Below are 25,199 nucleotides of genomic sequence, written 5' to 3' on the forward strand. Positions count from 1 at the left end.
TTGCTTTCATAAGCGTTTATTAGCTTACTTATTGGCAAAGCGAGTGCAGTGAGAAGCGTGTGTGAGTGCCGGGTGTATGAACAAAGAGCGAACGGTCAACGTATAAAGCGTATGGTGCGTGTCACTTTTTCAGAGGGCGTACCAGGCACCGGGCGAACAGTAAGGGCAATAAGTCGTGACACTGACTAGACAATAAGAGACAGTCACAGATCACCCACAGAGGAAAACACGTCACAGGACAGGAAGGGAGAAGTATGCCCTATCATGTCTCGGGATCACGGACGCAAAGTCAACGCTCGCTAAAACAAGAGAACTACGGAACAAATGACGGTTACAACCCAGGAAATAACAATTACTGCAGTACAACGATACTTAACACCCTGCGATAATATTGAGCACTAAAACAAATATCCCACCGATCTCTAGGTCACATTTCTCAGTCTCCATGGGATCCGGCACAAGTCACATGTTAGTCACAGTATCACCTCAGCACGGATCACAGTTCCGCCCTGAGCGGAACTTCCGCCCTGAGCGGAACTTCCGCCTACTGTCCGGCGGACTCCGCCTGCGGGCGTACCTGCAGGTGTCGCTCCCGTCTAGAGGCGGCCTCGAGCTGTAGGCGGAGCTCGCGCTGCTGTCGCTCGTGGCGCGCCTCCAGCGCTCGCAGCGCCGCCTGGTGGGCAGACTCGAGCTCCGCCAGGGCGGCGCCACTGTCGCGCTGTAGCGTGACCCGCAGCTGGGATACAGACGCGGCGGTCTCCTCGTCCAGTGTGACCCCGGCCAGTACCGCCTGGGGCAGGGGTAGGGTCACCGTGGGAAGGGGTGCAGTAATCGTGAGCGGGGAAGGGATTTCCGCATGGGGCTGGGGGAGGGTCACCGAAGGAAGAGAGGAGTTAACGTTGAAAGGGCCTAGGGCAGAGAACCAGGGGTAGGGATAGGTCACTGCCCGGGGCAAGGATGGGGTCATCGAGGGAAGAGGAAGGTCACCAAGGTCAGGGTAGGGTCACGAGGGGTTAGGGTAGCGATGGACGAGGGCAGGGGAGGGTTACATTGCAAGGGGACCGGGAGTTTAAATGTCAATGGGAGTTAAAACGGGAGTTTAAATGTCAACGAAGGCCGGTCCAGGAACGATTTGCGTGCCTTGACTTGTCCAACTAAGCGGTAACACAAAACTTCGGCTGCCTTTGGGAGCACTTTGATCAGCGTAGGAAAATAATCACGGGAATCGGAGCAATGGTCACGGAGCACACAGTACGAAGTAAGGACAATTACAAACGAGATGAAAAGCGAATGTTCGGAGGGTTGGGTACGCAGCTGGTGGTCACTGAAAGCATTGTTTACATATCCGTTAATTTAGATGACATACACGCATTTATTTATTTATTTATTTATTTATTTATTTATTTATTTATTTATTTATTTATTACGATGAGGTAACTTGAAGTTGCATGCAAGAGGATAGGCTGAAAAACGCCTGTCATGAGCCGTAGTGCGAGAGACACACGCCAGGTAGAAATTCACACAAGGTTATGTTATGAACTCTCGGAAATGACGACAAAAGCAGAAAAACAAAACGCGTTCAAGCTCAGATGGCCGCCACACCAGAAAACCTATAAACTATTGCTTATGCTGACACATCACGAACATGCAGGGAGTTTGAAAGAAGGGAGTTGATAAACGCATTAACTGTACTGTGGTCGAGGCCGCTAACGAGAAAAAAAAAGAAACACAGAACCTGATGGATGCTGAGGCGCGTAGCGTAGCAAAATATATTCCTTGGTACTTGACAAAGGTAAATCCTCCCTGTTTACTAGATCCCGACTAGCACACTTCCACACTCAGTAATCTAGGAGGCTGCCGTTCAACTAGGAGTATGGCGCGGTCCGGCAGTCAGCTAGGTAGGAGCATGGACTAGCCTCAGAATTCAGGAACCAAGCTGTAACCCTAACCACGCCACCACCGTCCCCACACAAACGGTGCTTGGTGCAGTGCAGTGAGGTGATCATGACGGGCGATTCCAACCCTTTGCCACAGACAGCTAATAAAGCAGCTTCCCTGCAGTCATCGCCAAATTCACGCCCCATTTATCGCGCCTAGGTCCATTTATGCCGTGTCCAGCATCCTTCGAACAAAGAACGTCCGCAACCCTCTTTCACCAATTTCCGCAGCTCATCAGAACTAGCCTCTCAGCAGACGCTTTGCCGTTCTGTTAAATTATTTTCCCATATCCTGTCCCTGGTCCATCCCGTAGACTGTCTCTCAGTCTTACCTCTTGAGGGCCTTCCTCACCACACCTCCCCAACCCGACCTCTCCGTCCTTTGCCCAGCCCCTCCACATGAAGATCCATCAGTCCTGCCGTCCTCCTTCTGCTGCCTCACCTTAATCTGCGTCTCGTAGCCGGTGGCGAGCTCCAGTTTCCAGCGGGCCGCCTCCTGGTCTCTCCTGATCTCAGCCTCAGCGCTCTGCGCGCGCAGGGTCACCAGCTCGCGCTCTGCCTGCGCCGCCTCGTCTCGCGCCGCCTGCTGGCGGGCCTCCAACTGGCGCATGGCGCGCTCCTGCTGGCGCGCAAACCGCTCCAGAGAGACGCGCTGCTGCTCCAGGAACGCCGCCTGGTGGCGGCGGCGGGAACTACTGATACCGGAGGCGGCCGCGCGCCACGGTGACGCCAGGATAGCGAGAGACCGGCATGAGGACTTTATGAGGAACCCAGGGCTTGAGGAAGCTGATACCAATAATGCGAGCGGTTTGTCCATTTACGTGTTCTGTTTCAAAGAAAAATATAGGCTGATGGCAGCACAAAATCCGTTGTCCTACGGGTGTTTGTGCAGAACAGCCTCCGCGGCTTACGCACCCATAATTACCCTCCCATCATTACAGTAGTTAAAACAACTGTTATGCTACTGCAGACTGCTGCTAGATCCATGAGACAATGGAAGACAATGCGCTTGAATTTGAAAATCGATACAGCGTCGTAGCTCTTAAAATGTAATAAATGCAGGACAATAAAAATAAGTCAGTAGACATATTACTTAAATTTTTAGTACATGTCGATCTAAGCTGATCTGATTATATGCATAGCTCAAAATATGCCCCTGTTGTTTGTTATGACCCAGTAGTCACATAAAGCGCATTTGCATAAATAAAACATAACCAGCAAGACACCTTTGGAGGCGATGAACGAGCGAGCACAATAGACCCGCACTAACGCACGTGCAACATGAGACCCCTTGACTTGTTTATGTTATCCATCTTACTAGTTTCTAACAGCAAGCTAGCTTTGGACGAAATCCGCTCAGCCATTCTTCAGATGTAGAAGCGACCCTTGCACGTGCTAATGGCAGCATCGACCCACCCGTGTTGCCATATAGGAATGCATCGCCAGGTGGGTGGCCACCGATAGGCCAAGTTTCAGCGCAATCGGCTCAGTCATTGCAGAAGCACGGTAAGCGGAACAATTTTGACACCCCTTATTTGGCACGTGCGTGACAGTCCCACATGCATCAAAATATCTCATGCGAGCTAAAAAGGATGAAGCCACTCATGATAGAAGAGCGCAATCTTATTGGCCGCATGGTTGTTTGGAGTTAAACCCTTTAAAAACTAAATACAGCCGGCCAGCTATTCAGATACTATTTTGTTAGATAATATAAGAGACCCTCTTCGCGCAACGCACTCGCTCGAAAAGAATCATATAACAATGAAGCAATTGTGAGATGACAAAAGCGAACTGTTTTCAACCCGTGAACGTGTCTGATAATTTACATCGGTGAGTACTGTTAAACCATATACGAGTAGTTTAGTTTGTTTTCAATAGCTCTGGCCTCGTCGCGGAACAATTCAACAACAGCAAAAACGAACGACCACGTGTGGTAGCTCGTACGACTGTTATCTGTGTCGGCCCGCCTCCTGTATGCCCATTGCCCAAAAATGGGAAATGGGGCCCTTTTCTGGTCCCGGGCCGCGGGCGGGTCCAAAAGAATTTATTCTCCTTACCAATTTTATACTCCGGCACCTCTGAGTCAAAATGTATCAAGCAAAAGAACAGCGACTGGCGCATAGTCGTTCAGACATCAACAAGCTAGCAAATTAAGGGAATGTTGATCGATTCTGAAGTTTTTATTGACCCCGACTCCCAATAGCCATCCTGTCCCACACTTATTATCCCTCCCTCCCACCCACAGATCCCACCAAAGTCGCCGGCCCCAGCCGCCCGTCCGTCCCACCCCGAGGGTGTCGGAAAGCACCAGCACCGGTGATAGTGGGTGGGATGTGTTCGGTGATATGGTGCAATAATGGTGACGCCAGTGTAGTGGTAGATACTTTCAGGCGTTTCACACGTTTTGGTGAATCCCGAATGGCTAAAATTGCATGGCCGATGCATGAATAAATCATGAACAAGCACGGATAAAGATTCCAGGATGATGTCAAGTTAGGTTTCAGGTTCGGAACACACAATGCTCGCGGTGATGGTTAGTTAAAGCATGACCGTTCACTGCAATAGCATCGTCAGGCATAATCGGTCACAAGCGCAATGCAGGGTTAGATCAGTAGCAGGCAAAACAGGGAGAGCAGTCGCGAACACAGCACGCAGCAGGCAAGCACGCGTGAGACCCAGCGGTGGACTACTCAGAGGGGCGTTTAGAGAGAACTAACTAGCAGCATTGACAACAATTATGACAAAAAAATATCGAAGATTACGAAAATATAGAGTGATCAGTCAATGACCAATGATTGAAAACGAGTAGAAAACTGCACTTTTATGAGACCCGTTTCCATTGACGGTCCGACAAACCAGTAAGGGAATAACGAAGTAGACGACATCGTCATTTGAGATCTTACTGCTATATTTTTAAGTAAGAAGGAAGATAAAAAATTGGCAGAATCCCACCGTGGGCCTCCCACCGCCCTGTTCCTCTCAGCCACAAGCCAGTCGCCCGCTGCAACTAACCTGTTCGCTCTCATTCTGGCGTTTCATCTCAAACGAGAGGTTCTCCAGCTCCGCCAGCAGGGCCTGCCGACGACTGTCCTCTATCTCCCCGGGAGATGGTGATCCTTCACCGGCACCAGTGTCACCGGCACCAGCATCACCAGCGCCAGCGTCACCACCACCGTGGCCGTCCCTGGGCCGGCTCGACTGCGTAGGGAGGGGCAGGTATGTCACTAGATGGTTCTCGGGATGACAGGCGAGAGGGTCGAGGGAGCCAGGGAATAGTGGCGCTCCGTCTGATTCCCAATCTCGCCAATTCTCTTCTATCTGACGCGAGAAGACAACTTTATTTGCTATCTTGCCAATGTATGTGCCAATTATCATTAGCTCCTACCCCAATCAGTGCTGTCCTTTGCAATATACTACGGTCTGATAGAACCCACCCGATTCCCCATTTCGCCAAGTAGTGCCCACCTACCAGCTTCATGTCTCTTAGGCGAGGCACTGATTTTTATTTCCTATTTCACAGACACATTCCTAGCTGCCAGGAAAACTCCCTCACCATCCCAACTTGCTGTCTCGCCAACCCGCTCTTACCTGTCTGCGCCGATGTTTCTGAGCCAGGCGCCGCAGTTCCTCCTGGTGCTGCTGCATCAGCTGGCTGCGCATCTCGCTGATCTGTTTCTCAGACTCCCTCTTACCCGCCTCCAGTTCCTTCTTGTAGCTGAAACGAACCAACATAATATCAGCCGGACGATTGCGGATCACTGATGCAGCGCAATGGCTAAATATGTTTTGTATATGTAACATATTTGATGGGCCGAGAATATTTTAACCTTGACATCATATAGTTAGTAGACTAAAAAGGTGTTGCGTTATGGAGCACAAAAACACAGAAAAACAGTATACATAACAACTGACCATGCAGTCATTGATGGACCTAATGACTATTATCCATGACAGACCACTGACAAACTGACCAGATTGTTGGCCATTGCCCATTTCCCACAGTCAGTCACATGTCTCACCGTTCGACGGTCTGCGCCAGCTGCGTGAGGTGCTTCCTCTCCAGTTCCTTGACCTCCTGACGGTGCTTCCGCTCCAGTTCCGCGCGGAGGTCCCCCGTCCGCGCCGCCACCCTTCTGTCGAGCTGCTGCCGGAGGGCGGCCAGCCGCCGCTCGAACTCCACGCGGAGACGGAGGATGGATGGACTGTCGGGGTACAAGGAACACAGGTTAGCCGAGAGTTCACGAGAGTGAACGCTAACGATGAGCAGAGATCTACGAGTATCCCATAAGAGTAGTAGGAGGAGCTGATGGGTGAGACCGTGTCACTCACAGTCATGAAACCTGCAATCTTTTCATTCGATTGTCAATCGATAGCAGGGCCGTTATTGTCAACAAAATGTGTCCACAAAAACTATGGTATCTCTTACTGCTCCAGAACATAGATGTAACAACTCAGTCCCACGCACAAGGGGGAAAAGCTCAAATTATTGAGCGCTCAAAATATTGAGCGTGTGACGTCAGAGGCTCCCATAGGCGTAATGCTGAGGGCTCAAAAAATTGAGCCGTTTCAGGAACACGTTTTGCAAAAGCAACTCGCAACACCTAGGGAGGAATGGCAACACCCTAGGAGAATCACTAATGATGCAAAACAGATTAGGCTTTCATATTTTTCACTGCTCAAGCTTCAATGATTGGGGGAACACCAATTTCTAGGTCGAAATCTTACGGCATACCAGGATGCCTTAAAAACAGGCCAATATTTATGTCGAAATAAAAGTTATTTTTCGTCCATTCACCTTTTTTACTAGGGTTCTGTTGGAAAGAGCAATTTTCATACTACCCAAAATGATTGCGACTCAATTTCACATCACCCATATCGGAGAATATTTTTCATTTGGCGGCGCCGTTTGTTTATTTCGTCGCGACGTCTTCGGTCGCGTGGTTGTCGTCGTCCTTGTGTTGAAGGTAAGTTTTTAACGTTTTAGTTATACTTAGATGTTAAAAGGTACACTGAAAAGTTTGAATATGCTGTGATTTTAAATTTGGAAACACGTAAAGGTCAATCAATTCACGTTTTCCTCGATTTGCGTGCAGATAAGTAACTGTCGACGAAAGTGGCGCCATCCGATATGATGTTTTGAGGGAAAGAGACACAACATATTTACGTGAAAATTTTTGTTTTTTAGTGGTCTAAGTGCTTCAAAGAGGCTGTGAATGTTTTCTTCACACAATTTTTCATTAGGTATGATGAAGTAAAAGGTAGTTTCAGTCTTAACTTTCATATAATTGACATTAAAACATATGATAGTCCACTGCTATCAGTGATTGAGTACCTTGATATTTGGCATTTCTTATTAATTTGAATGTATTCTCTATTCATATGTCCTGATAGTAAGTGACAATACTCTGCCAATATGTTTCCATAGTTTTCACATTCATTTTCCAGTCATTTACATAACATCACAATTTATAATCAACAAAACTCAACTCCTTCGTTACTTCACAACACTGACAGCATGACAGACTGACAGTCAACTATTGTGTGTGTGAATGCTGAAACAGGATAGCCACTTTGCTGACTGGCTCATTTGAAATAAGATAAAAATGATCCTTTATATCATTTCCATCTGGAGGATCGGAGTCAACGGAAAAGGAAGGCCACTTTCAAGCCTCAAGGTCTAGGCTGCCAGACGCCAGTTGGCAGTCACCACCAAATTTATAATAGATTAATTCATTATTATACTTTGAGACCCTTAGGTCACTGGATCGGCATCACATTTTCAGTTTCAATATAGTAAAGGTTTTTACTTGTATGATGTGAAATATTTCCCTGAATCAGAATTTAATTATCCCTAGGTACCTGGTAGAGCTTTCGGATTTAATGCTCATTGTTGGTGTGCAGTCAGGATTTTTTGACAGGTCCAGATAGGGAATCCTGAGCAATTTTATAGTAAAGTGGTCTCCTTATAATCACCACACATTTTATCAAAAGCATTTGTAGAATTCATTCAAGGAAGAATTTTATCAATGTTGCACCCATTTCTTAGACGACCTAGGCTGCATCTTTTTTTAGTTCCTGTTGTATGACATATTTTCCATTTTGTTCCACTGCATAAAAAAAAAATCGTTTGAGATCACCAAACAGCTTTTCTTTTTCTGGCAGGTCTGCACAACCAAGCGTTCGCTGGCGAGGACGTCGGCCGTCCCTGTGGGTAAGGTCATCTGCTCAGCCTTTGTGGAGATCAGCAAGACGTCACCAAGATGAAGACTTCGCTGGAGCAGAAGCCGCTGACCCGTGTCCGATCGGGCAGGTCATGCTCGACGGCACGAGCCACAACTTGAACGACTCGGTGACATCAACAACATGGTGGAGCAGGTGAATGAGTTTGGCGATGTGTTGTGCAACTGCAAGAAGGGTTGTCTGCGTGTCCTGGCCGGCGGAGCGGCGACGCTGCGCAGTCTGTGCTGGTGGTGAGCAGCTGGCCGTGGTGACCGCGCGCGCCCACATGCGCCGACAACCTGTGCGGCTTCGACGGCCCCGGGACAGCCCGATGCCGCCCACTATGCGACGCCGACCGCGCACTGTCCGCACGGCCACATGGAGGTGTGCCCGCGCCTTTTGCCCGCACGCCGCTACCTCGCAGCTGGTCTGCAACCACGCCGTCGCCGCCTGTAGCCCGATAACAAAACGGCTGTCTGATAATGCCGCGTGTTCTTTGTGATGTTGCTACTGTGATGGTTGCTACTGCTGGTCTGAGACTCGATGTTTCCATTCGTCTTTTACATGTTAAGGATTTGATAATGATAAGCTTAGTCCGAGCTTAGGTCGTTTATATCATTTGTTATATGGCATATTTTGGAACAAAGCAGTACGACACTGCCTCCTGCTTTTGTGATGTATGCTGGCAAGACGCAGGTTCCGGTCGCAGGTCACCCGGACCCGGTTCCAATGTGGTTGGGCTGGCATGCGATAATGTGATGTTGTTTTGCTCGTCTCTGTGTTCCACACTTGATGATGTTTGTGAATCTAACCCACATTGTATAGTATTTTTGTTTGTTTGCGGCCGATGGCCTTGTAAGTTGTAACCGTGGCAATACAGTTTTTCCTGTATAATTCTCCAATATTCAAGCGTGGGTGGATATCTTTCTGTAATCACGTATTCCCTTCTCCCAGTACAGTCAGAAAATATCAATACAGTATTCATACGGATTATTCAAGCCCTGTATAATTATTTGAGGTGTGCCGAATCCGAAAGGCGACCGATAAAACTACTAGCGGAAAATGTGACATGATGCCATGGGTTTGTGAAAAGTTTAGGTACCACGTAGCATTCAACTTCCTGCATTTCTGTTTCAACTCAGTTTAACGTATTTCAACGAACATAACATCAAAAATGGCAGCCAGTACCGGCTTCACCTGTCACGGAGAAGGCTCAATAAATTGAGTGTAGATGCTGGCCGGCACTCAATTTTTTGAGCGCCAGCTGACTGTCGTCTGTCGTGGCGCTCAATTTATTGAGTATCGCGGTCCCGAACGACAAGTGGCGCTCAAAAAGTTGAGCGTCTTTAGGGCATTTTCTTTCCAAAAACACCGATATTAATTATCACGGCGAGTGTTCGAGAAGAAACCTTGTTGCTCTCTCTTGCCATTGATACCTTATTTGGATACGATATTTGCCGTAGTGTGACGCTAGAGGCATTGTAAAATACCATCGTTTCGCCTATTCCTTCATAATGGGGCCCGCTCAATTTTTTGAGCGCTCAATTTTTTGAGCTTTTCCCCCTTGTGCGTGGGACTGAACTAACAAGTGTTAAACCCAGGAGGTAACAAAACCAACGTCGTCCACTCTCCAAACCTGCGGCCCCTGTATCCCTCCACCGAGCCTGACCCGACCATAGCTCGACCCCCTTCAACCCCGACCAAACTCGCTCCTCTACAACCCCTGTCCCTCCACCACCGACTCGATCCTCCAGCCCATTACTCTCCAGCCCTTCCCTTTCCTCCGCCTCTCACCCAGCCGTGTCTACGGCTCCGTCGGGCAGGCCGAGGTCGGTAAGGGTTCCTCCCAGCTCCGCCAGGTCGCCCAGACCGTCCCTGTCCGCAGTCTCAACGGCCGCCGACTCCGACTCCGACTCGGGCCGACCCGCCTGTTGTTGGATCAGTCGCCGAATCTCCTCAGAGTACCTGACGGGAGGTGTGACAGGTCAGAAAGGGTCACAGGGGGAGGGGTGCAACATGGGACGTCAGGACTAGACAGTCAAAAATCAGGCGCAAGGCGCTTTATCAGACAGCGTACCACTACGAATAACTAAGGACAATGGCCTAAAATAATTCGGGAATGTAAGTGCTGATATTTATGAAACAGCGTAAATCTAATATTTGCCGTTGAAACCACAACAATAGCCATTAGGCGTGACAAAGGACAGCTGACGAGGCCATCTAGGTTCTTCATTAAAACAGGATGGTGGCAAACTTTCTGAAAAACAAAGCCCCCCGATGAAAAGGCGTCTGAAGCCGTGAAATGGCTCGTTCTCGCTGCCCTTGTGTGGCTTAGTGGCGGCGCGGAAACAAAGCCCTCCGAGCCACACTCCAGACATTGGCTTCAAAACAAGGCCGGCGGGCGTGCCGAACTAGATGGAAAACTGATTAACCTCGCGTAGGGGGATTTCTCGGAGGTGGCGCACCACAGACGCGTAATGAACGACCGAGCGCCCCCGCAGGCGCCCAGCGGAAAATGTGGGACGGGAAGAAGGCACGCGTGCGAATGGACGGTCCATTCCGGAACTCCTAGTATTTTCCTTCCAGTGTTTCTGGACTTGATTGAAAATATTTAGAGGGTGGTGGACTTCCACACTACACACAGCCGCCTATCACATATTGACAATTTGATGAGTTAGTAACACTAGTCAATACCTTGGATTTCACTTCACAATGATTCATTTGGGGTTGGCGATTTCATTGAGATACCGAAGTCCGAAGAAACAATGAATTACTCACCAATCCTTCTAATCCTTGGACTGACCAATCCGAGGAATCTCTCGAAATCGGGCATGACACTACGGTGAACACCATTATTTCCGAGGCTCTTTGTTACTCTATCCACAGTCCCCTTCCCCACAACACCCAGATAAGCCCCCCCCCCCCCCACACACACACACACACGCCTTCACCCCACACTCACATGTTCTCGGTGAACTTGACCTTCTCCTGGAAGTACTCTCTGAGACTGTTGAGCTCCTGTTCGTGTTCGGACACCTGCTGCTCCAGGCCGGTCTGGTGCTGCTCCAGCTCCGCCAGCTGGCGTCTGAGGGTAACAAGGCAGCGGTCAGATAGGTTGTGAGCGCAACGAGAGACAAGAGACCCAGTGGCGAATACAGTAGCAGATACAGTATCGGAGACCTTGACAGATAGGCGGGGCCAGTCAGTGGTTTGGTGTGGGGAGGGGTGAAAAAGAAAGGGACATTAGGCCGAGGGGATCGTTTTGCTTGCAGAGCACAATCGTAAGTCTTTTCTATGTAGATGTTGAAGCGACGACGAAGCAGGACTCCATTATGCATCACGCAGAGTTATCAGGGGTTGTTCCCTCCCAAAGCTCGTTCGGAGCCATCGTCTGTCTCAGTCCCCATCACCATGATACAGCATATGGTCCAGCGGCAGCGCGCCGGTCGAGTCATCCAGTCACTCCTGTGAGGTCGCGGACCCGGGCAGGCCTCTGCTTCCACGGCAGTGAGGCTATGGCACTCATGACCATCATCACCACGCCCGCGCCGCCATAGTGGGATTTTATGACGCTCATTAGCGCTCGTAATCAGCACTTTATTGAGATGGGGCACATGGGGCCGTCTATAATGATAAAACCAACCGAATGCCAGTTTGGAACACCGTCGCTAGGGGCTTTCATTTGCGATCTGGGCGTGCTAATAGAAAAATACGCTCCGCAAAAGAATGGACGATGAATGCAAATTAGCTAAAAGATCACGCTTACTAATTGAAAACATCGTAATTTACTCACATTACGCATATATGTAACAGAAGGCATATAATGTGCCAAATACTTGTCTAAGCTCACGCCAGTTATGCACCCAATGCAACTGTACGAGACTAATGTTTCTAAATCACGCGTTAGACACAAGCTGTATAGCATACATCAACGTCGCAAATCACAAACTAAATCGATTTGTCTGCAACACATGGCACCGTTGTCGGTCAAGCTGCTGCAAATTTCCGCCAATGGGCGCCATAATAGCCGTGTATCGATTCCCATCAGCAATAACTCTGACCGGGCGGCCGACCCGGAGCTGCGATCGACCGGTGAGAGCACCAAACGCACCCAATACTCGGTCCGAACCGGGCCGGGAGGGCAGGTCAATACAGCTAACACCGCCGGCGGCTGTTTGACCGGTGACCTGTTACACTGCAGACCAATGACCGCTGACCACGCGGTCAGTGACCGATGACCGGAGATGAGTGAGAGTGATTGAACGGTAACTGGCTGAGAGTCCAGTCGCGGGTGCCATCAGGGGCGGTAAAGGCGACGGTCAGGGTGCCTGGTGGGATAGGCTGACGCGGCTGACACTGAAGAGAAGGTCATACAGCAATAATGGCGGCCCTTTAGTTATTAACTGAGAGGAAGGTCGATCCGGGAATTTAATCTCATTGACGGTAGTCCTGCGCTCGTCGCTGGTCGCTATCATCCTTTTCAGAGTTTGTCAACGTTTCATTGTAGCACATCTAGGCGTCTGACCATGTCGGCTTTCGGTAGCGCTGGACCAGACTCTTCGTGATGAAATGTAGTCGTTTAATAACTGTCCATCACCGTCTAATTAGCTGCCTTCTCTCCTCAGCAACGACGACGGCTGCACGGGAGACGTCAGCAGTGAGAAGGCAGGGTGAACCAGACGGGAGAGGACAGGGAAATGGTGGTCACATTTCAGGCAACTGGTACTCGAGTCGCCTGGTACTCGCGTGGTCAGGAAGCTAGCACAAAAGTTCGAAAACCTGAGCCTCCTCACACCCAAACTCCGGAGCTCGGCCCAAGGCTTTATGTAAGCTGTCGAATCGGAGTTCGTCGAGTCGAGTTGGGGAGTCACGCTAGCCAGAGGAGCGGGCAGGACGCCCCTCCCCCTCTCCCAGCCGATCAGCCCTGAGGGCGGCGCGTGCTGCCTAAAATATGGTCCCCGCTGACAGACAGACAGACGGTACATCACCGAATGACACACAAATGGACTACCAATTGGCGACTGCAGCAATAATGGAAACACGTCAGGAAGGAGCCAGGTGTGAGAGATGGCGGCAAAGCAGCGAACGGGGTTTGGCGGCTTTATAATCTGTTAACGTTGTCTACTAAAACAGATACCTATCATTTTGAGGATAAATATCGGCATGAAATCACAAAAATGTTAAATAATGGACAGTTTGTGCAGTATTTTGCGCACCGACTAACACTGAAACCAGTGTTTACCTGAAACCCGTGTTTGTGAATGTGTGCTTGAAAAACAAACAGTGAACTTTCCCACCAGACTCCTACAACTGTCACAAACTCTAGAGTCTTGACTCACGCGTCGACTCGAGTCTCCGCGGCGTGACTCACCTCAGTTGAGAGTTCTCCGAGCGCATAGCGTCAATGATCACGTGCGGCTCCTTTGAGAGCGTTTGAGCCTTCTCGAGCGTCTCTGACTCCAGCTGGCGACGAAAGAGAGGGGACAGTTAGTACTGGTGGGGAGCGGTGACGCTCGGCAGCCAGCAATGACAAGCTGATCACTAAAAATCTTGTTTTATACTTCTTAAAGGTACGCACGAAGTTTATGACTTTACCGGATAGCAATCACAATGTACGTCGCAACCATTTACGTCTAAGCACCATTGCATGTTTATCAGATGTTTATTATGCTTATTGGAGGCAAGCATCTGTAATATAAATCATGGCATATGTAAATGGCGTCAGGGGACGGAGGCAAGAATGAACCTAGCATAAATCTTACATGCATAAATCTAGCCTGAATTTATCAAACCACTTGGCCTACAACGCAGTAAGTAACAGCCCGCCATCACAGTTTCGCTGAGTGCTGGTGAAAACAGTAGCAGCTAACCCGCTCAAACGACACACTAGCATGCACACCGACACTCCGGGACACAACATACTCCGCTGCGTAATATCATCGCGTTACTTCGCCACCTCCAACGATAGGGCACTGACCCTCCACATCCCACCAACACAACACATCACTGCATCCACGCTGCGTCTCACCACACTCAACCGGGGCTCCTTCCCGTAGTTCACTTTCCGACCATCCACTACGATCCACCGACGGGACACAATCCCCCACCACTCACACCAACGTTCCACTACGGCCCTCATCACAACCCTTCACACCCGTCGACCCACTACACCCCACCTTCCCTCCACGTTCAATCGTCCCTCCAGACCCCATCGTCCCTCCACGTTCTACCGTTTTTCCACACCCCACCTTCTCCACTCACACCTCTGACCGCTCTCCCCGCACTATGCGTGCCGACTGCGTGCCACCGGTTCCGGTCCTCACTGAACCCACGGTGGGCCGGCGGGATACCGAGACAGGAATAGACAGAAGTGATGGCCGTAACCGCAGCCCGTCTCTGCTGAACCAACAACCCGCAGATGGGTGGGGAGGCGGACTGAGATGAGGGACATATGGGAGAGAGCGAGCAGAGCAGGGAGGCGGAGGAGAGAGGGGGACAGGAAGAGGAAAAGAGTCGGGCAAAAGAGAGGAGGCGCAAGTTTTAAGGGAATTCGAGAAACCAAAGGTTTAACTAAAGGCAATGTGGCGGCGAATCATTCATGCTTGCAGATTTCAGTGAAGTATAGCGTGTTCGCGATATTCGCGAATAACGTAAGGATACCTACCCTAGTGATTTTAACAAATAGGTAATAACTTATTGCTTCCAAGAACCAGAATGACCTCTCATCAGTAGCCCAAAATTCGACAACAACCAACCCACTGGGGACAACAGAACTCCAATCAAGGAGCAACCGATACCTCAAACCACTCTCTCCGAGGTTTGAAATCACAAACACATTGACACCTCCCCAGCCACCAAACAGGCCGACAGGCTATAACGACAGTGCCCCGTTGAGCCTGTGAGCTATGTCCCCGGGTCCTGAGCGGCAGTAACCCATCGGCTGGACGGGCACACAACACCCAGGGGACACACAGACCGCCAAACAACGCGGCGACACGGCGGCGACGCACTGCCGCCGTGGGAGCGGTGGGAGGGTGTGGAGGGAGGGATGGGAGCGATGGGAGAGGCGAGGTGGGAGCGGTGGGAGGTGCAGGCTGTGGGCGGTGCAAAGAAGGTGGGACCGACGAACGCTCTGGTGGCTGCCGTGCTGGGACGGTAAGACCAAAGATAAGGTCAGAGAATGACTCGAGCGGACCGGTAAATCCCGACACTGCAGCCCACGCAGCCGGTCAGATTGGAACATTTTGTCTCTGCTTCCGATTACCAGCAGGACCACAAACACGAACCTCCCGTGGGTACCCGCAATACATCTTCGTCGCCACAAACGAGCCATGTCCGCGTTACCACCAACGCACCATCCCCCGGTCCTCACCTGGAGCAGCTGGTCCTTGTGCTGGTGCAGCTTCTGGTGCAGCTGCTGCAGTTGGTCGCGGTACGTGTCCTCCAGCCAGCGCTGCAGCTGCCGGACACTGTGCTGCAGCTGCCGCCGCTCCTGGTCCTGTCCCTGAGCCTGCTCCTGATCCTGCTGCTGGTCCTGCTGACCGGGCCGACAGCGGCGCAGCTCCTCAAGGCTCCGTTCAGTCCAGCGAACAGATAGCGCCTGGGAACAGAGAGCAATACAAATACTTCACATTACCCTCATACACACAGCGCCAGAGAACAGAAAGTAGAAAACGATGTCACTACAACACACTACACGCAGGGAATCAGAGCAATGAAGGCGTATGAACCACACCAATAAACATTTGAAAACGACTTCGAACACCAGCACCTGAAATAACCGGCGTCAGGTAGTCCCATGATCTCCAGTCTCCACCTTCACCTACACAGTACCCCAGTCTTGACTCTTGCCAATATCTGATCCCGCCCACGCGGGTCCCCAGTGCCCGTTCCAGTGCTGCCGAGTCAGCCAGGAACGACACCATCACCGCGTGGCCCAGGTACGACAGTTGGTCGTAGTGCCATGTAACGACGCTGCCCAGTGGCCATCATCAACGGTGGAGTGTCGTTCCACACACCATCGGCGGGTCGTTGACCCCGGTAACGACTGGGCACAGCTGAAGGTCACACAATCGATGCCAGGCAGCTTGGAGGGTTGTTACGCAATAGCAGTCGATGACCGGGCTCTACAATACACAGCTGATTCTGCAAGAAATGTGAGGAATAAGGAATCCTGCATTAGGTTGGAGTTACGCGACTTGTTCGTAAAGCGCCCCACTGTCTGTGATACCGAGCTCACAATCCGTTTACCAAAAATTACGAGTAGATTCCACTCAGTTTGCAAGAAGACAAAGCACCCACCTACGCACTAAGAAACATCCTCCAACACAAAATACGCACGCGTCCGATTCGGCCGTTGTTTTGTGTGCCGCAAACGAATGACTGCAGCAAAAAGGCTCGCCCGGGCGTTGCCATTTCATTTGGCTCCTTTCATCCGGACATATCTCAGCAACAATTTACCGCCGGTCCTCGGGCGAGGCTTCAGTATTCAGTAAACACGGCTCCGCGCTAAGTGGAGCCTTTTTGTCAGACAACGCGAAGTTACAAAGTCTCGCGCGAGAGTGAAACAAGCCCAAATTACCGTTTGATGTGACGGGGAGTTTAACCCTCGCATGTGTAGGGGGGTCGGATGGACCCCCCCCCATGGTTTTTCGCAAATAACTCGCGTAAAAAGCGGCCGATCGCGACGAAACTTTCAGTACCCTCACATTGATCAATTTGACACCTACTCTGAAAATTTCATGACCCTGACCCAAATGACCTTTGACCTGTGACCTCTTTTCCGAGACCATGTTTGGCCGGAATCGCGATTCTGCGTATGTTGGCTCGCATTAGCCGCGCGTTTGCAAGCTTTTCGTGGTTTCAAACGTTCAAACATGTGATTTGATGTTGCTTCCATGCATTAGGGTGGGTGTCAAGGTCACCTGAAGGTCAGGTCAGGTCATTGACCTTTGGTGACCTCGGGTGACCTCGGTTCACTTTTTCGAGCTGTACATGTTTCTAGGCTAGTTTTTGGAGCTGAATTCGAATTTAGCAACCATTTGAACATTTACGAAGTAGTTTTGGTGCCTTCGTAACATGTTACGGAGCTGTCAGAGGCGGTTGACACGTACTACGAATACCCGTCACGACGCCTACTGGTTGACCTGACCTGACCTGACCCGACCTGGTCTAAATGCTTAAAGACATCCTCTGTGATCAAAACTAACACGATATTCGTGATCAGCACCCCGAAAAACCCCTTAGCAGCCACACTTTACGACTTTCTAACAGGTCCCGATTTTCCCGACTTTGGGTCATTGACCTGACCTGGAAGGTCAACCAATGACCTAGGACCTTAAAATTGGGTATCATCGGCTTCGTCTCGTCACGGGCAACACGCTCGTTTTTTCCGCGAAGCTCTAGCTCGATCAGGGGCCAAACGGCAAGGGGGGGTCCAACCGACCCCCCCCCCCTACACATTAGAAGCTGGCAAACGCCGCACACATGCGAGGGTTAAGAAGACAGGATGCGCATTAGTTATCTTGAGTTTCATTGTGCAGGTAACATAGCTAAATGGGAAGTCCGAGATGGAATTAGAAGATTATGAATTTGCAACGAAAATTGTTGGACACTTGGCTAAGCAAACAGTCACTTTAAATTGTGACTTTTTTCAAGAAAATAAGAATGCAAACTACAACATTCAGGTAAACATGAAAGGACAATCCGATGCGGATCTGCAAGGAAACGACCTGATCTGGGCCTGGAAACCGACTAGCTTGTTGAACTCAGTGGAACCAAACTTTCTCTAAAATCACCATGATTCAGTGGAAAGACCAAGACCACTTGGAGCACCCAAAACACGAACAGAAGTTGAGCATAAACAATAATTATGTTTCTCAGAGCTTCGCGTTCGGGGCGGGAGAGCTCCCTAGTGTAATATTTGAGGACTGTTCAGGCCTCGGAGCGATGTGATAATCTGCTGTGTGATGTGATGTGATGAGATGTGATGTGATGTGATGAGACCGGCTGCCTCGTGAGGCCAGCCGTGGTGAGGCGCGGCTGCCTGGTGATGCCTGCCTACCAGGTGCATAAGTCGTGACACTGGCATTTATACGGGTCACCAACAAAGGACCGGAGCAACAGATGGATAATTTCATTGGCTCTCTCTCCCTCACCCCTTGCTTCTCCTTGCAGATTGTCCTTGGTCATTATCAGAAGCTTCGGCATCAGTAGGCAGCAAAATACTAGGACAAGCCGAACAACATTCTGCAGCCAGTACATCGTCATGTCCCCGTCACTAGTGAAATAAACCCTGGTGCGTCGGCGGCGCCGGACCTAGCATCAAGACATAGTTGTGATCAGAAGAGATATGATTTTTATGTGATACTGATCAGCAGCTCTCTGGGATCAGTAAATCGACAGGCCCAAGGTCCCAGTGGAACAGCCAAAGGTGTGTCGTCACCGGGGAAGGGACCCCGAGCACCGGCGCGCGCCGACCGACGACCATCGGCGGGCGGAGTCGCTCCGTCAGTCGTGCGTCGGACCGCGGCGGAACCGATCGTCGGAACCGACGCGGCCGATCGTCGGCACCGACACAGCCGACGTCCGGGATCGAGCGGCAGTGAAGGTGAGTCAGAAGTCGACAGGGCACTTCGTCCGGCGAATGAAGTCGCTGTCTGTTTGGCCCCTACTATATTCCACCCTTCCTGGCCACAATTCTACATTTTAAGTCACAACCGTCTACTCCACTCCCTTCCGTTTCCACCTTTCGATCCTTTTCTAGTGGAGCCAGCAGCATGCAATCCACCGATTCGCCCCTTGTTGGTAGAGCACGCAGGCTCGGTCTGCCGCGCTGGTGACTAGAAATGGCTGGGGCCGATCTCTCGCGTGCTCGGTAGAACGGCCCAGTGCGAAGTTGTGAGCGTGAAAAGTTTGGAGTGCTACCAAGAAGCGACATTGCAATTTCATCGATGGCGTAGGACCAGCATGTTTAAATGTTGCATGATCATGTAGCAAAAGGGTATCGACGATCAAAGAACCATATCAAATATCGATATTTATGTCGATTGCTGTAGAGGAAATCGATAATTCTAACATCCTCCCAGTGCAACATTGGGCTGAAGTGGCTCGTAGCAGCACAAACTGACAATCGAGTCAATGCGTCCAAGCCGACTATGCGACTGTCCTTTACAGGGTACTTTCCTATGCGGTACCGGTCATTGCAGAGAACAGACTCAAAGACCTAAGCTGGCAAGAGTTCCGCAGTGACGGCTGCCTGTGACGGTCCGATCACACGTCACGCCACGTCACATACGTCACATGTCACACGAGCCAGTCGCTCCCTCTGAGTAGAGCGGTCAATTAGTGGCGGCGGCTGGGGCTTTGATGTCGCCCCAGCAGCATCGCCTCCGAGATCAAAGGAGCCGCCACCGGGAGCGACCGCGGGCGGTCCCCTGGGGTCAGCGCGGTAACGCGGGTCAAACAGGACCTGATTCGGGAGGACAGCAGGTGACGGGGAGCGCGCGCGAGATGAGACGGTGACCTACTTCAGAGGCGAGTGGGATGCAGATTGCTGACATCGTGCAGCCCAAGGGTGTAAATTACAAATCCAAATTATACATAAAGCACGTTTCACACTGCACAGCAAAGACTCAGAAGGACGAAAACGGAGAGGGATTTAAGATTGCTAGCACAATCTAGTGTGTGTTTAATTTGATTTAAAATGTATTATCAAGTTCTTTGAACATCACCCCTACATGTTCAACAGCTAACTTCACTAATGCTACAATAAATCATTTATTTAAACACCAGCCCCTCACGGAGTGTATGTGACTACCGAATATCCCGCTGAGTAAGATGGATGGCCTGTCCCATCACAGGATGGAGCGGTCAGCTCGTGAGGCCAGCTTAAACGGATGAGGCTCTATTTGAGTCCGGCGGCCGGGACAGCCCGTCCGTCCAGGGCGGGGTCCATCGGCCCGTCAACCCTACCGGTCTGTGGTGGGGACGGGGAGGGGAGGGTGCCGTGACCCCGGTGAAAGGTCAGCCGACGCCGCCGACACGGTGCTTTGTTACGGCGCCGACACTTGTCGTGCTAATTGAGTGATGAGCCCAACATCGAACTGAATGGAGCACCAGTTGCATGCCGGATGGACGAAGACGGTGGCTCGAGGCTGACCACTTAGTTGAGTGGAGGCGAGTTAAGCCTGTCAAATGTGACGGGTCTCAGCATTGATTAACTCGTGTCAGGAGCTTGTCGCCCGTGGTGCTTGAAAGCCTGCTAGCGGCGTAGGAGCTCTTCCAATGAAGCTCCCTCGGTGAGCACTGGTCATAGAAAACAGTCTTAGTCACTGCATGACGATTTGACATTGAGAACAAATGAGAACACATCGCTTTTCATTTGGAAATTGCAGCATTTTTTATCGGCTTAGTAGCTTTCACCTGCGACAAATCCACGGACTGACACACACTCGTTATATTTACATCGTTCCAAGGTCGATAAATGGCCGACTTTCCCCGTTCGCTCCTCCCCCATCCCGCCGACTCCCGCATCCCAGTTGGCAGAGGTCACCCTCTCAACCACCGACAAAAACGAAAATCACCGACCCAGAAGCTATCTCATTCCAGAAGCGAGGCACGTCGACCCCAAAAACGAGCAAACAACCACCTCATCGGCGATGATACAAAACCCGGCGAAGATACAAAACCCTCCCGATGCTCCTTTTAATGCCTCCGACGGACTCATCCTGACCTCACAGAAGTCCGCACTGTCCGCGGCCCGCCATTCGATGACACCCGCTGACATCAGCAGACCCCAGCCGGATGACTATTGACTGCGGCGGCGGCGGTCACTCGGGCTTTGGCAGGTCGATGTCCGTCGCCGCCCCGGCCGGTCCATGGAAGAGGTCGGTTGCCACCCGACAGTCGATCGGAGGGCCGATACCGCTGGCAGGGACCCAGCGCCGCGGCAGCGGGACTAGACCCGACGATTGGTAAAAGCCCCAACGAATGATCACCGAGAATCGTTAACCCACTACACAGAAGAAGAGAGTTGATTGGATGAAGCCTAACCACTGAGCGTACTGAAACCCACTAGGCGAGTAGGTGCTTGGACTCAAAAATGCAAATTACGAAGTAAAACAAGGAGTCGCATCAGACAGCCGTTTTGGCCCTTGACTTCCCTGCAAACGTGAATGATAAGTGTTAGTTCGTTATCATTGCAATCTCGTCTGATGATGACTTATTATCATTTAGCTACCTGATCAAAGGATAACGTCAAACTTGTTTACAAAAAAAGGAATAAATCGGCAAATGTGCATTGTTGTCTCACCAAAGCCCCGTCCAATCAACAACACGTCGAATTCGGTCAAACTTCTCAAAACTTCGGACATTTAGCGACTCATAGGACACCGTTCGCGCCGCTCCAATATCCACTTCCCCTCCCTCCGTCTTGGGAGGGGGGCACCAGCGCAGCGAAGGGTCAGAGGTCACGGTTACCGCGCACCGCACGTGCTGACCGCCCAGCAGCGTGACCTTCACCGGACAAACTGCCTGGGGGCTCCGTTCGGGGGCCAACCGCGAGCGTCTGCCTGACGCGCTCAGCTACACAGGCGGTACCACGGGCTGCATGGCAATCAGGGGATCCGCGCACTCCGCCGAACGTGAACGCGCATACGTGTTCCGAGCGAGGCGGAGCGGGGAGAGCTAGCCAAACACATCTAAGATCAGTTCATGTTCACAAGTGCCGCTCAAGTGGCAGAAAAATCGCTTAAGATCCTAGAGTTCCGAGTAGCCTTTTATCGAAATCATCAAAACGCGTGCTTGTTGCATGCTGAGTCGTTCAAGTAAAATCCAGCACGAGCTGAATGCTGGCCTCCTCTCGGCGTCTTGTCGCTAAATATGTCAGTTCCCCAGCTCAGGCCCTGGGACTCGAATATTCTCAACTCAGCCCTAAGGCCCAGTCATCTCACGGGCTTCGCCACCAAAGCCCGGCTGTCACCGTCGTTTAGCCCCGGCTGACCTTCAGATCAGTCCCTGGAGCCCAGCTTTCTCCAGCTCAGTCTCCGGGGCTGGACTGTCCCCCAGCTCCATGGCCCAACTGTCCATCCCGGACAGTAAGCTCGGTAGGCTGCTGGCCAGACCGCCGTGCCGTGACGACAACCGCAGACCGGCGGCGGCGGCCGCGGACAACGCACGAATAATCGATTCCCATTTGCCGGTGCTCGGACGCTAAGTGGGTCCTCGTCGGCCCCTAATTCCGAGCCGGTAGCCGCCTCAAGCACGGGGCACAAACAGTCTCATCTGGCCCGTTGCTTGGCATGCAGTGTTCCGGACCTTCGCAGCTGCGCTAGGAATAAAACTGCGTGACAACATAGTCATCGACAAAGCAGTGTTCGTAGAAACAAAGGCAGCCGAGCTGAACTGTTTTGAACACCTTCCTCTGATTGTGTTACCGGTTCAGTTTCGCGTGCCACCAGGCAGGCGTCTCGGAGCCCCCTGATACAATACAGCTCCTTGTGCCGCCAGCAGACGCCAGCAAATCCCCAGCAGAAATCTAACCCGCTTACCGAATAGAAAACAATAAAAGAAATCCGGCGCGCGATGCGTATCACGTTTCGCCTCCCTACTTAGGCTCGAGGCCGACTCGTAAGTTCAAAAATCGCCGACGCGTAGCACTATTCCGCTACAAAGCACCGAAAGAAATCACAAGCAGGCAATATCGATATAGGTTCTACGGTTCGACCATTCTCGGCCATAGAATATCATCGATGGGTATTATCTAGTTTCACCAATGCGAAATGTCTTTAGCATACGACGAAAACTTTTCAACGTTTCAACTTTATATCGTGTCGTAGGACCGGCCCCCGCATAACACCTCAGTCCTCCGGCCCATTCCTGACATACTCCCGAGTCCTGACTCCTGGCAGTCTCTCTACAGACTCGACAAGACTCCGCTCCGCCCCCGATTCGGCCAGTGCTGGTCTGACTCAGCAGAGTCGCCGACCCTGCTGACTCGGACAGACTGACATTGTGCTGACTCGGGACATTGTGCTGACTCCGATGAGGCACCACGTACGTGACAGGACGCCGTCGCCTATTCCAGACGGAGCGTCGTTGCCGATTCTGGAAAGAAATAGTAGTTGGACAGGACGAGGCTCTGAAAGGCGACGAAGCGTAGGAGACGACGAAAATAGGATAGAATTGGCGCCGATAGAAATGGCGACGGGTGCGATCAGCACCGGGATGACTTTCTTAGCTGCTTTTCTCTCAGATATTCGCTCATACTGCATCAGAGCAAAACTCTACAAACAGCTCCTTTTTTGTTGCTTGCGATCTTCCTTTGCAGAAAAGCTAACAAAGCCGTCGAAAAATGTTTTAGATTTAATTTCAAAAAATGATTTCAGACATCCCATCTCGCCAAATATTGGTTCCATCAGCCTATTGTGGTCTCTTATCGTCAAACGAACTCCCAAGCTTCCATCTTGTCGCGCATTGCCGGAAGCACTGCCGGCCTCGGCACTGATATAGATAAGCAGTGCCAATACCTCCCCGCAGCCAGAACCCGCGTTCCTCTGGGGATACCGTCCCGTGCGGACCACACTACCTATCGGCCGCACTGCCCCAGTCCATCATAACCACTCACCAGGGGCGGGCAGGCCGTGATAAGAGGCGACACATGACCGGTCCGGCGCAGCTGACCGATACATATATATATAATAGCATTCCTTGACCAATATCCCGTCATCCACTCTTTTCACCACTGCACTGGCTCACCAAGAATCTTAACAAGCATCTTTGCACGTATCTTCACAACCTATAACCACTCCGTACCAATCTTCTGCTTCTTGTCGGTTACTTTGTGCTATGCTTGGTGTCGAACCACGCGGCGCTAGCTGGCAATAATTCATTCCCATCTACAATTGGTTATCGGCAATCCCAGTCCAACCTACAGTGGATTATCGGCAGTCCCAGCACACAGTGGCTCACCAACAATCTAATCCAATCCAATCCACAGGCAAGAGTTCAAGTGTGAACATTTCTGGCACCATTTCTCAAGCGACACACTAGCTGGCCCAGAGAGATAGGACGCAATCAAGGGCCCGTCAGCTGCGCTAAATGCAACTGGCTCTGTTTAATTCCACCGGTTTGCAACAAATGCAAACTTGGCAGAAAGTTATCCGCTTGATTTGTAGCTTCAAAGTGCTCTAAGCGGTTTACTCAGCGGCGGTCGACTCAAGGCGCATCACTGATAGCAGGCTGCTCGTTGCAGCCAAGTCTGTGCTGGATGATCATGATTGCTGGACTCAATCATGGCTTATTATCAACCATTGCTGATACTGAGTTGCGACTATCAGCTGCCACAGTGCAACCAGACACCAGTAACTGTTAGCCTAACTTCCCATAGTCTGTAACCGTCACCACTGCCACCAACTGTGACCTTCAAAACAAACAACTTGTCGCAACCATCGCAAACACCAAACCGTTACCAACCGTCACCAACCACCATCACCTCCACCGTCGCTAAAACCACCGCCATCGTCGCCGCTGTCGTCAGGCCGCTATGACGCCGGTTGGCACGGCGGCACCGGCGGCGGCGGCCCCTGATGGCTGCCATCTCGTCTAACGAGCTCGGCACGGCTCCACAGGGCCTCACAGAGCCAGCAGAGGCGGCTAGGATGGTGCGACGCCTCCCCTCACCTCTCACAGAACCAGACAGGAGAGAGGAGTAAAGTGCCAGGCCGGCACGAATGACAGCGAGATGGGGTGATGGAAACGGGGAATATGCTGATGAAAGGGACCAGGTGGTCGTATGGATATTCGTCATTTGGTAATATGACCAACCGCTATTGCACCGTTAAGTCGGCAGGCATGGAATTAGCCTGAACTTTTTGAATACTTGATCAATGACGAATGGAACAAAAATTCATAACTGGGCGTTCATCAGACTTTCGACCCACAAATAATGAAACAAAGAGATTGCAAATATATTGCACTCAGACATGTCCTACAGTTGACCGTTGCCACTAGTTCATTGCCGTGTGAATTCGGCAATGAACTCAG

The 25,199-nt window shown here is 51.1% G+C and overlaps 1 protein-coding gene across 1 annotated transcript in view; it reads right to left on the reverse strand.

The window, feature by feature from the left end:
• Nucleotides 1–25,199, reverse strand: part of LOC122369582 (A-kinase anchor protein 9-like) — a gene marked incomplete at its 5' end in the record, with an annotated part of 67,445 nt that overhangs the window by 25,348 nt on the left and 16,898 nt on the right. The window contains 9 exons of the mRNA XM_043344426.1: nucleotides 578–790; nucleotides 2,380–2,610; nucleotides 4,950–5,135; nucleotides 5,526–5,652; nucleotides 5,957–6,139; nucleotides 9,951–10,121; nucleotides 11,119–11,241; nucleotides 13,528–13,619; nucleotides 15,529–15,756. Of these exons, the coding sequence (XP_043200361.1) occupies nucleotides 578–790; nucleotides 2,380–2,610; nucleotides 4,950–5,135; nucleotides 5,526–5,652; nucleotides 5,957–6,139; nucleotides 9,951–10,121; nucleotides 11,119–11,241; nucleotides 13,528–13,619; nucleotides 15,529–15,756 (1,554 nt within the window). The remainder of the gene's footprint in view (nucleotides 1–577; nucleotides 791–2,379; nucleotides 2,611–4,949; nucleotides 5,136–5,525; nucleotides 5,653–5,956; nucleotides 6,140–9,950; nucleotides 10,122–11,118; nucleotides 11,242–13,527; nucleotides 13,620–15,528; nucleotides 15,757–25,199) is intronic.

The sequence above is a fragment of the Amphibalanus amphitrite genome, unplaced genomic scaffold, assembly GCF_019059575.1.
Source record: "Amphibalanus amphitrite isolate SeventyFive unplaced genomic scaffold, NRLGWU_Aamphi_draft 001052F_arrow, whole genome shotgun sequence".
NCBI lineage: Eukaryota > Metazoa > Arthropoda > Thecostraca > Balanomorpha > Balanidae > Amphibalanus > Amphibalanus amphitrite.